Source organism: Tauraco erythrolophus, chromosome 18 (assembly GCF_009769465.1).
Source record: "Tauraco erythrolophus isolate bTauEry1 chromosome 18, bTauEry1.pri, whole genome shotgun sequence".
In the NCBI taxonomy this organism is placed as follows: domain Eukaryota; kingdom Metazoa; phylum Chordata; class Aves; order Musophagiformes; family Musophagidae; genus Tauraco; species Tauraco erythrolophus.
In genome coordinates, this window is record NC_141482.1 from 13,958,290 (window position 1) to 13,970,306 (window position 12,017).

At 45.3% G+C, this 12,017-nt stretch overlaps 1 protein-coding gene across 8 annotated transcripts; it reads left to right on the forward strand.

The window, feature by feature from the left end:
* The first annotated feature begins 295 nt into the window (after window positions 1-295).
* On the forward strand, window positions 296-11,798 carry LSM14B (LSM family member 14B). 8 transcript variants are annotated; one of them, XM_086622755.1, is made up of 10 exons: window positions 296-456; window positions 4,962-5,125; window positions 5,489-5,624; window positions 6,086-6,202; window positions 8,011-8,181; window positions 8,305-8,385; window positions 9,389-9,550; window positions 9,730-9,883; window positions 10,903-11,082; window positions 11,453-11,798. In XM_086622755.1, the coding sequence occupies exons 1-9, from the start codon at window positions 336-338 to the stop codon at window positions 11,072-11,074; spliced, it is 1,278 nt and encodes a 425-aa protein (XP_086478881.1). In that variant the 5' UTR covers window positions 296-335; the 3' UTR covers window positions 11,075-11,082; window positions 11,453-11,798. The 8 variants fall into 8 exon arrangements, with proteins under 8 accessions (XP_086478881.1, XP_086478882.1, XP_086478883.1 ...); XM_086622756.1 differs by having other exon boundaries at window positions 8,308-8,385; XM_086622757.1 differs by having other exon boundaries at window positions 5,489-5,552.
* Window positions 11,799-12,017: the final 219 nt, after the last annotated feature.

The following is a 12,017-nucleotide window of genomic DNA, read 5'->3' on the forward strand; positions in this document are numbered from 1 at the left end:
CGCAGCGCACGTGGCACCTTAGCCCGGGCCGGTCACGTGACGCAAGCCCCGGGCTTCCCCCCGCACCCCCCTCCCTTCCCTCCGCGTCTGACCCCGTCTCCCGTCTGGTCAATAGCGGGGGGGCCACGGCGCATGCGCGGAGGGGTCTCCGCACGCCCCCGCCCTGCCCTCACCCCCCCCCCCCCCCCCCCGGAGCCCGGCTCCCTCCGCCCGATATAAGGCGCGCGCGGCGGGGCTCCTGGCTCCGCAGTGCGCGTGGGCGGGCGCGGCGGCTCCGTGCGGCGACCCGCGCCGCTTCTTCTTCCTCCTCCTCCTCCCCGGCCCGCAGCGGCGCCATGAGCTCGGGGACCCCCTACATCGGAAGCAAGATCAGCCTGATCTCCAAGGCGCAGATCCGCTATGAGGGCATCCTCTACACCATCGACACCGAGAACTCCACCGTGGCGCTGGCCAAGGGTGAGGCGGCGCGGCGGGGGGTGTGTGTGGGGGGTGTCGGGCCTAGGCTGGCTCCGGCGGCGCCGCGGCCTGGCGCTCGCGGAAGGGACGCGGGCGGCCCGCCTGCCTCGCCCGCCGCCTCCGTCCCTTGAACAATGAACGTGGCCCGGGCGAGGGGCTGCGGCGGGGAGCCGGGGGGCGGCGGGGTTGGAGCCCCGTGCCGCTGGCGCCGCTGGCTTTCCGTGAGTCAGCATTTGGGAGGCCGGGCGCGGGCCGTGGCGGGGGCTCGCGGTGCCTCCCCGGAGGCGCGCTTCGAGCCGGCATCTCCGGGATGCTGCGGAGCCCCTGGTTTTCACGGGAAGTTACCGGTCCCCCGAAGAGGAGGAAGAGCTACAGCAGTGCTGGCTCCTCTGTCGGTTGCCAGGGCCAGGAGGGTGACGGTCTGCACCGCTCTCCCTGGTTCGGTTCCCCTCTCCGGTCCGTACATGGATGCCCGGCAGCGTCTCGGTGCTCGGCTCGAGCAGGGCCCCGGGCCGTGCTGAGGAGAACAGAGCTGCCGTTGATGTGTCTTTGTTCCTTCCGCGGTCAATAACCGGACTCTGCTCAGGTGAAGAGGATGACAGCTCTGTACGGAGCGCTCTGGGGTGTCTGCGCTTGGCTCGGGCTCTTCCCACCGTGCAGGCTGCTCTTGGAGGCTTTGCCTCGTTTCCCTGTAGAAATAGCGATCTTTATCTGCTACTTAAATGGTGTCGTTTGGATTCACTTGTCACCTGTGCGGGGAACTCCCGTGTTTACGCTCAGAAAAACCTGTCCTGTCTTGTTCAGTCTCTCAAACAAGGTCTTATTTCTGTACTGCTTTTCATGTCCAGCTTGGCTATTCCAGGTAGTTCCATCAGTTTTTTCTTTCCCTGAGTTTTGTCCCTCCCCGTTCTGGGAAGTTCACACGTTCTTCATTGCCTTCGGCAACCCATCAGAATTGTCCACAAACCAAACATCTTTTGTTTTGAAAGACTGTCTGCTGGAACAGACACTGACTTGCCTGATTCTCAACTATCCTCGAGGCAGCCTGTGCCACCGTCTTTATTCTCTATAATGGTGTTTATGCGATGCTGGATAGGCATATTTGACACCTGTTAGTGCATATTCTGAAGTTAAAGATGTGAGTTTTCACAAATTCACTTTTTTTCTAGAGGCATAGCTGTTTATTTAAATGTACAAATGGAGCTGGTTTTGATAGTGTTTCTCTCAAAGCAGTTGAGAAGTTGCAGGAAGGATGTGATTCCTTTACTGTATGTTCAGGGAGGCCTCCACTTTACCCAGCAGCAAGTAGAAATGGTTTCTCATCTAGCTCCACACAGCATTTGCTACTTGAGAGCTTAAGTGGTGTGTTTCAAAGGCGTATGTGATTAAAGTGCTTTATGGTGTGAGAAAGTACATGCTGGGTATAAGATTTTTGGCAGCTCTTGTATTTATTGGTCTCTCAGTGTTCAGTTTTGATGCACTGGAATGCCTAAGAAAGAGTTGTTGCAATAGACAAAGCATATATTTTTTCCCCACTTAAAGTGCTGCTGTATAAACTTTACAGTAAAAACCCTGCTTTTTGTTTTAGCTCAGAGGGTTTTTTTTTAAATTTAGAGTCTTTATATCAAAATTAGTGTCAGAATTACGAATATAGCAATGATATTGAAGTCAGTGACAGCAGTATCAACCCTGTGTGCTTAGAGGGGGACAGTGGTTTAAAATGCTTGATCTCTGACGGGTTAGAAGAACCAGGGATTACTGACATGCAGTTGAAGTTGTCCAGATAGCTAGTAAATTATTATTAAGCCCTAGATGCCACTGTTGAAGGCTCAGACAACTTCAGTATGTAACGTAAGTGCTATTCTCTTGGCTTTTCTTGAGTGATACAAAGAAAAATTAAGGTTGAAAGAGACCTCAGGAAGGAATCTGGTTCAGCCTCTTACTCAAAGCAGGGCTGACTTCAGTTGAATTATATTTGATTCCTGTTAAATCTCAACGCATGCATAGTGTCTTAAACACTGGGTAAGGAGATTCCAGGTGCTTAATTAGGCACTGCAAGAAAGCTGTCTGTCTTATGAAATGCTAAACTTAAATTACAAACAAAGAAGGAAGTTTAAGCCCATTACTGTCCTGTTGGCAGTGAACACCAGAAGCTTACACCCCCTTCTATAGAAGTCCAAAGAAACTAGAGTTTTTGAGCAAGAAGTATCCATGTAAGGTCTGCTTTCCAGACATCCAGTCACTCTTGTTATGCTTCCTGACCCTTCGGACGTCCAGCTCCATAGAGCACTCCGCATGAGTACAAACTGTGTTGTAAAACACTAGCTGCAGTGTGTTGTGGGATTGATTTCCTGTTCATCTGTAAACAATAGTTGCTGTAACTTTTCATGGGAGACAGCCCTTGGGACCTCTGCAGAAACGTAAAGCTGCACTTTGTGATGTGCCAGAGCCTGTTAAAACACTTCAAATGCAGAGGCAGGCATGCTCAACTCCTAGAGCCCTCTCAGATGCCCTTACTGCTGTTTTGTCTGCAATAATGACATAGTTTTCCACAGTTGTAGTTAGAAATCATGGGACTAGCTAATGGAGAGGCTGCCTGGACAGCTTTGGGCTTTGCAGGTCGTGTGTTTCTCCATGTGGAAGCTGACAGGCTGGTCCTGGTGCTCGGAGAAGACATGGTGCTTTCCAAGCTAGCTGTGGGATTCTGCAGTACTCCCTGGATAGCTTTGGTATGTCTTGCCATGAGCTGTGTGCCGTAATAATCTAATCTTGAGCAGGGATATCAGTGGTACAGTTGGTGTCTAAAAGGCCACAAGCATTGCTTCCAGTTTATAATCTGCTTCTAGCTGACTAGATTACAGCTGTAATGTGATCCAACAGCAGCTGGAGTTCTAAAATAACTTGGAGACGTGTTATATCCTAGGAACTAATGGAAGATGATCATTCAAAGGAAGTGACTGACAGCCTGTCCTTGCACCAGTTAAGATTCCCTTCCAGTTAGGTGCATCAGCGTGATGGGGACAAAATTTGGCGTTGACCTGCTGTACCTGGAGCTTACTGCTGCTTGTGAGCTCACATACATGTTGGAGAGATGTTAGCAGTGCTAACTGCTCCTTGGTGAGGGGAGCTACCTGGATACAGCTTTTCACCTCTGAGAACAGGACGCTTGATGAGTAGCCCTGTCTGCGACTGCCAACACTCCTAGTAAGTTAGTAACAGTATAGTATTCCAGGGATGCTTGACACTGGGATTGAGTGAATTGAGTGAATCTGCTTTTTTTCTGGGGAAGCTGTGATGCCCGGCCCCCCCCCGCCCTCGTCCTGTCTCATCCATGTGACAGGGCTGGATGTGCCCCTATCTTTCCAGCAGTGCAGTGGGAGTGACAACTGGCTGGCACATCGCTACAGACTGTGACATGGCAGGTGCTTGTGGAAGGTCTGTTAAGGATGTAATTTCTAAAGGTACTGCAGGAATTGTGGCATGTCCTGGCAGAGAGGTTGGATACTTTTGTGGTAACCTGTTAGAAGCAATTGATGCAACTCCAATACAGCATCCTACTGTTGGCAGAAAGCATACATCAAACCAGTATGTGCTGGTGCATATCTGAACTGGCAAAGCCTCACAAAGGCAGAAAACAAGTAGACTAGTAAACTTGATAAGCTTCTGTAACTTGTGGCTGAAATCTCAAGCTTTCATGTGTCTGATGTAACTATGGTACCTGTTTTCTTGCACTAACAATCCAGTAAGTCTGAGTCTGATCTCTTCCTCTTTAATGGCTCGAGTTAATTTATGCTCCTACGTAGTAGCTGCCACACAGTCAATTGCAGCTTTTTTTCCACTCTAATTTGTAACATCACTGGTTAGTACCTGCTCAAGTGTTCCGATAGCTGAGACTCAATAAAGCCTCAGTACGCACTGAGGTGTTGGATTTTTCACTGAAAGCTTGCTTGTACTCAGTGGATACTAATCACAAACCCAGTAGCACAGACTAGAAAAGAATTTAAATAGGAAGTTCTTGTCATTGATAAAACTTCACCTCTATCTGTGTAATAAATATATGAAACCAAAGGTGCAAATTTGAGCTCCAAAGCAGCCTGAGATTTTTTCCCCTGCTGCTTCAGGGGCCTCTCCTGTGGTCTGTTGCAATGGCAGTTGTCTCAAGCTAAATGCTTTCAAGGGACAGGTGCTGGAGAGGGAAGGGGAATGTGGCAGTATAGTGCTGTGGGGAAGTCCTTGGTTTTGGAGTAGGATTCTTCACTCCAGCTGGTCTATGGTATTTACCTTCACAGCTTGATGTAAACAAAACTGTTTATACAGGCTGCCGAAAAAGTTGGCATTTGAGGGAACAGATGTGTGCGATAAGGAGATGCAGGGCTCTGGAGATAACCTATTTTTTTGTTATGATTGGCAAGTGTTACAGGAGTACTTTTTAGTTGCATAAATCTTAACTTACACAGTGCTGTAGTGGTAATACTGGACTAACAGTAATTTTTTTAATGCTGAAGTGCGATCCTTCGGCACTGAAGACCGGCCCACAGACAGACCTGCTCCTCCAAGAGAAGAAATCTATGAATACATCATTTTCCGAGGAAGCGACATCAAAGACATCACTGTCTGTGAACCTCCAAAAGCTCAACATACTCTGCCACAGGATCCTGCCATTGTTCAAGTAAGTTAGCCTGATGAAGTGTTGATAGAAAGCTGTAATAAAACGTTGGTGATGAAGGACTGGATTTTGGTATAAACTTATAAAAATGAAGGCCAGTAAGTGTCTCCAGGAATCTTCAGATTGTTTGAAGCACCCTGAATTTCATGGTAATGTTTAAAATAGCAGCAGCCTTAAAGACTTCAGTCAACAAAAGCCAGAGCTAGTTTACCTAGCTGAGAATGCAGGAAAATCATAAAGAGGTAAACTAACCCTTCTCAGTATTTACTTAAGCTTTAGTAATGCTGTACACGAAGTAGAGAATCACTGCCAGAGCAAGTTGACTTCTGGACACTGTAAACGGAAATGTCGTTTGTCTTGTTACAGTCTTCACTGGGCTCTGCCTCCACATCATCCTTTCAGCCACATGTGCCTTACAGCCCGTTTAGAGGTATGCCACCTTACAGCCAGCTTGCTGCCAGCTCTTTGCTTAGCCAGCAGTACGCAGCTTCGTTAGGTTTAGGTAAGTAAAAACTTTACTTGCTAGAATAAAGGTGCAGTCCTTGTGTTTGGCTACCGTGAAACCAGATAACAGTAACTAATGCTGAATTCCTTGCCAAGCGTCGGGCTGCAACAAGCAGTGAATAAGTAGTTAACGACTCCGTGCAATGATCTTACTGCAGAGAGGCCTGAGTTTCACTTACATGAGCACACACACACACAAAAGAAAAACTGAATAGCTGAAGTTTCTCTCTGAAAGTAATGTGAACACCTAACAGTTGAGGCCAGTTCATTTCTAACCTGAAATACCTTACAGATACATGACACGTAAAATGAAGTAGTATTCCCAGAGAGGACTGTAAATAAGCTGCTCTAATGCTGTTCTAGAGATTCTTGTATCTCTTTCCAAGTCCTTCAGATGTTTCACTACCTTGTATCTTATCCATGTATCTTTGCTTTCTCTTCTTCCCTCTATCTCTGTAGAGAAATTGGTAAGCCCTCCAGCATCAGCAGCTGCTTCCAGCCCTAGTTCTTCTCCGTCTCCACAACCTGTTTCAGAGCCTGACATGTCTTCAGAGCCCCATCAGCTCTCTTCCAAGGGTAACAGCAGTTTGAGGACTCCAAATATTTGGAAGAACTGCATGGCACTTGCGAACACTCTGTTCTTGTTAATCCCTCTTAGAATGATAGTACTTGATGGGTAATGCTAGTAGAACTAGTTTGTTCTCAGCTATTTTTGCCTTTCATTACATGAAGTATTCCTCCTAAGTATCAATTAGAGAGACAGGAGGAAGAAAAAGTAACAGGACAGTGGATCCTCTTGTGTAAGTATCAGGAGAGGGCTGAGATTTAGGGTTGTTAATGTGCTGCATCCTATCCAGGAATGTGTGTCATCTTAGGGACTGGGCAAGGAATTAATTAGCCTTTCCAGGAAAGACAAGCATGCTGCTTAAATTGTGGGTGGCCTTGCTGTTAGAGACCTAGGTTAATAGAAACTTCAGTATTGCTGTAATTGAGGAAACATCAGGATACGTTTTGTGCATGATGCAGCATTGTGCTGTGTCAAGACTCCCAATTAGCAGAGCATGACTAACAGTAAACAGTTTCTGAGTCGTGGTAAGCTGAGATAAAATAGTTCTGGGTGCTTGCTTCTATGTGTAAAAACTTTCAAAGGAGGTTGAGTTGAGAGATGCTAGACTGACCATCCTCAGAGCAGAGAGACCAGGTGCAGCCTGCATTTAAACATGGTAATTAGTTTCATCTGTTTTTAACTTAAGCATGTATGCTTGTGTTGGCATGAAACTTTTTACTTACTCTCTGGTTTTGGCCATCTATCTGTACGTACTTTCTTGATATTCTGGCTAAGCTTTGAAACTTTCTCCTGTTAAACTTGCGCAGCAGCTTTGTCCTACTGAATAATCCTTAGGATATGTCTGTCTTCCTTGCAAGTTTTCCAGGTGTACATTAACTGGGAACCTGCATGATGTTACCTGCTGAGTATATCTCATGTGGTCTTGAGTGACCCAGAAGTGTCAGTGGCTTGGTTTGTGTGTACTCTTCAGCTTTTCACTTTTCTTGCTCTTTAAGTATGTTCAGTTAAAGTTTGCTTCCAAGCAGTTCTTACGCATAACACATAAACCTGTAGTACTCCAAAACTTCTAATTAAATCTAGAATGCAGTGTTTCTTCTGAGTACTGAAGACTGTCACTTTTTAATATAATTGGTGTAAGGTATACCAAACCATGAAAAGTATTTACATGTTTTGTAGTGTGAATAAATAAGCCTGGATGGAAGAGCAACAGAAGTCTTGGTAACACTTTGGCCTTGACCAAGAAGGAATTTAAAAGGGTAACTTTGAGATCCTGGTCTGGTTTCAGGTTTTCTTTGTCTGAAAGCTAACAATAAGCAATGAAGTTGAAGGACTTCTAAAAGCGGCTTACAAAATGGGATATAGCTGAGGTGGTTAAGCTTTTGCTGCAAAACTTTTTTGACAAAGTGGGGAAGCTTTCTTGAGCAGTTTCAAAATGGTGGATTTTTGCTTCAGATTTAAAGTATCATGTAAAGTAAAATCCTACATAACCAAGGATACGCCTAGAAATGAGATTTTGGTATAAACTGTCTCAGAGACTGACCTGGCTTGCTTATCTAATGTGTGTCTAACTTGGTTTAAGAAATAAATGGGGAGATTTCCTGATTTTTTTTTTTTTTAAGACTCTGGATTTGAGCTATGACTTGTATGGCAGTAGTGCCTTACCTGGTGTATATGCCACTTAAACATAGCGTGTAACGATAAACACTCAGGGCTTTGAGTAACTCTTGACAAAACGGTTTCTCCATAGAAGTGGGTAGGGTTTGAATAGCATTGGCACATGTTCTGAGAGACACTTAGTCATTGGGATTTTTTCCAGGTGCTGGCTTTCCTTCTGTTCACCCTGTCCGCAAAAGCCCCATGGTAGAGCAGGCTGTTCAGACTGGCCCAGTTGACAACATGAATTCACAAAAGCCACCCCCAGTGAAAGTAACTCCAGGGGTTCAGCGCAATGGACGGCAGGTTCCACAGGGCAGCAGTAAGACAAATGGTACGTGTGCACCAGTTCATCTTTAAAATGCTGCTTTGAAGCATCCTTCAAAGGTGTAGAGCAAGACTAAACTGTTCTGGTTTTGTTCTTGTGCTCCTTTAAAAGTTTATCCTTCTTGTTCAGTAGATACAGTTCAGGCAGCACCTGTGCAAACCCAAGGACAGGTGAATGATGAAAACAGAAGACCTCAAAGGAGAAGATCAGGTAGGTTAACCTGACACTAGGCAGTTACTTTAGCCTATAAAGGCAAATATTGTTAGCTTCAGTGAAGGATTATTGGACAGAAGATTGAGAGCACAGTAAAGCTTCATAAGGCTTTGGGCATCTAGAGATGCTTCCCTAGTAAGACAGGTTCTGGAGTCACAGAAAGAAGTTCAGAATATTCCAGGGACAGAATTCTAGTGTCTCCTCTAGAAAACTTGAAGGTATGTTACACAAATTGATGCTGTAAGATGACAGCAGCAACTAGATTTCTCTGAAACCTCAAGTGTTTTTACTGGCAAGGGCAGCCTGTTTGAGATTAATTTCCAGAGCTCTCATAGGTGAGAAGAACTATGGAGCCCTTCCATAGAGCAGAGTTCTTGTCTAAGACTGCAGTTTAAGCACAGGTCAAAAGAAAGTGAAATTGAATTCAAACATATATTTCTGCCCAAGCAAAATGAGAAAAGGCAGAAAACAAAACTCAGACCCTCAGGTCTTCAAATTAATTTGCCTGGGGGCAGCACTGTAGAAGGGGTTATAGCTTTTCCAAAAAGGAGTTGATAGCTTCAGTTGAAAACCAGAAACTCTACAAAGTAGAAGCTCCCTTTGTGGGTAGATGAGTCTTGGGTGGATTTTCTGAAACCAGTGACCTGCTGCTCTTTGCCATCATGACAGGTTTGTAGACTGATTACAGCGCCATGCGTGTAGATGAGTAGTAGACAGAAAAGATAGTTTTCCCCACTTCCCTCAGCCTTTCTTGATATTGTACTTGTTCTGATTTCCTCTCCTCAACACTAGAAGGAAAGTTGGATATACTCTGTCCTAATGGTAAGACTGACATCCAAGAGTGCTTTTCAGAAAGTTAAAGCGTTGCTGTAATATGTCCTCTGTGGCCAAGTTCAGAAGCTACAGGACTGGAAGCCAGAAACTCCTGAGTTCTAACCCTGGTTTCCTCTGGTCTTGAGCAGGTCATTTAACCTCCCTGTGCATTGCCCTGTGCTTTCAGGAAACAGGAGAACCAGAAACCGTTCTAGAGGACAAAACAGACCAGCTACTGTGAAGGAAAATACAATAAAGTTTGAAGGTGACTTTGACTTTGAAAGCGCAAATGCACAATTCAACAGAGAGGAACTTGATAAAGAATTCAAGAAGAAACTAAACTTTAAAGGTTTGTGACTTCATTAAATGTGAATTGCTGAGCTGGTAGTTAACACTGCACAGGCAAACTTGTTCTGAGAAACTGCATGATTGCATGTGGCAGCATCTCAAATCTTGTTTGAAGGAACAAGAGAACAGATGGCTCTTCAGCATGTATCAAGGAAGTGTAATACATTTTATTATCTTCAGATGACAAAGCAGAGACGGGGGAAGAAAAAGGGGACCCTGGAGTAGCAACTCAAAACAATGACAGTAATGCAGAGGAGGATCTTCTGGGACCCAACTGCTATTATGATAAATCCAAGTCTTTCTTTGACAACATTTCTTCAGAACTGAAATCTAGGTGAGTATTTTCTAAAAGCTTGCGCTTTTTTATGCAATTTTAGACATAAAATTCTAGACATAACCCATGCCACATGGTTTAATTCTTTAGAAATCTTAGAATGCAAGAAAGTCAGCAAGATAGTCCTTAGAACGAAGTGCTGCCATGCATTTGGTGGTTCACAGGTGATACTAACCAAGCTTCAGGCAGTGGGATCACACAAAAAGCGAGATTTTGGCTGATACTGATACACTTGCTTAAACTATGATACAGGAATTTCCAGTTCTGTTTCCCAGTACTGACTTTGAACTCACTGATTTTAAACAAATTTCTTATCTCATTTGTGGGAGGAGGCATCAGGGTCAGGCTGTGCTGAATTTGGTGCAACTTGCAGACGGGAGCAAGCGAAGCCTGGCGTTGGGGCAGAGAGGAGGTCAGGTCTGTCTGTGGAAATGCATTAAATTAAATGTTGAGAGCATTAAAAGAAAGCTTCATCTTTTGCTACTGACACTGAGGTTGTCAACTGCCTGGTAAAGTCTGACATCCTTTTAGTGTCAGTGTGGGAAGTTCCTTGGAGATGTTTCTGCTTCTCTTCAGCCAAGCTTTCTTGGAGTGCTCACTGTCATGTGTTCAGGGCTGGGCAGGCTCTGCTGAGGAAGGAACACACTGGTGCTGTGGAGCTGCCTCAGTGGCAGTCTGCTGAACCTTAGCTGTGACAGGCTTCCCCGGTGTCCAGAGAGGCTTCAGTGGAGTCAAGAGTTTGTATTTTTCAAGAAACCAAGACAGGGCTTGAGATGCTGGTGAGAACACATTCAACTCTTTTCTAGGCCCATCATTAATTTTCCATTGTGAAACTACCTTAGCGAAGCCAACAGGTGTCGCTTTCAAATCCGTGCTTAGCAGAGGAATCGAGTTAGTGAGCGTGTGTGCACTGCCGCTTGTTCTTGCTGCAGTTAAGACCAACAGGAGGGTGCTTGGAGCTTCCTGGCTAGAGGAGTTGGTAGTTATTTGGTGTTAAACCTGAATGCAGTCCTGTTCAGTTCCAGGCGTACCACGTGGGCCGAAGAAAGAAAGCTTAACACAGAGACGTTCGGGGTGTCTGGACGGTTCCTTCGTGGCCGCAGCTTTCGTGGTGGATTCCGAGGTGGAAGGGGCAGCGGCGCAGCAAGGCGAAACCAAACCACTCACAGAGCTGGTACTGGCAGAGTGTAACTTCAGAGGCAAGTTTCTTAAAGCAAGAATAAATACTGTCTCTGAGCCAGGTTTGTCTCTTACTCCTTGCCTGAGCTGTCTGACCCCTTTTCTCTCCAGTCTCGTGGATAGATCAAGAATTGTTCTGTGCTGTATCCGATCTATCCTTCAAAGTGGAGAAATATGAGCAGGCTTAATGTTTTTTTAACAGGTGATTGTTCTGTTGATTTCTTGGGCTCACCTTCTGTCTGTGGAAGCAAGAGCTGCTTGTCTGAGCTGAGGCTTTCTAGCAAAGTGTTGCAGTTGATACATGGGTGTGAATTTTGCTGCTTTTCTTTTTCTTGAGGGAAGAGCCCCATAATACTGAGTCTAATTCTATCTTTTTTTTTTTCTAAATAGGTTCTAACATCTCTCCTGCGAGGATGAAACTGTATATAGAAAGAAAACAACCAACTGCTGCACTAATGTGGGAAAATGGTTCATATTGTTTACTGTCTCAGCTCAAGTGACAGAACTTCATGTACTACTGCTTATATTCTGGACTTATTTTGGACCAGCAACTGTCAGCTGGAATATTCTTTAGAAGAGGGAATGTGTTCAGGGGTACCTTCTTCAGGGTGTTTTTTTGTTTGTGTTTTTTTAAGTGCAGACTAACTTACATGGTTCTTCTTTCTGGGTCTTTCAAAGGCTGCTATAGTCCAAGCTTAAAGTCAGACTCCTTGTTCTGAACCCTGAAGAAGATGAATCATGCTCTTTTATCATGGAACCAAAGCTCACTTGAAATAAACCAGCTATAATTTGTTTGTTCTGAGTAACCAAATGGATTCTTTGGTGCTGCTGGTCTCACTGTTCTTGGCAGCAGGTGTGAAGTAGCGCTTGGTATCTGGAAGAATGGATTCCTGGTGCTGAGGAGTTATATATATTGTCACTTGGGAATACTGGATTGTTGATCATGTAGTAGTGT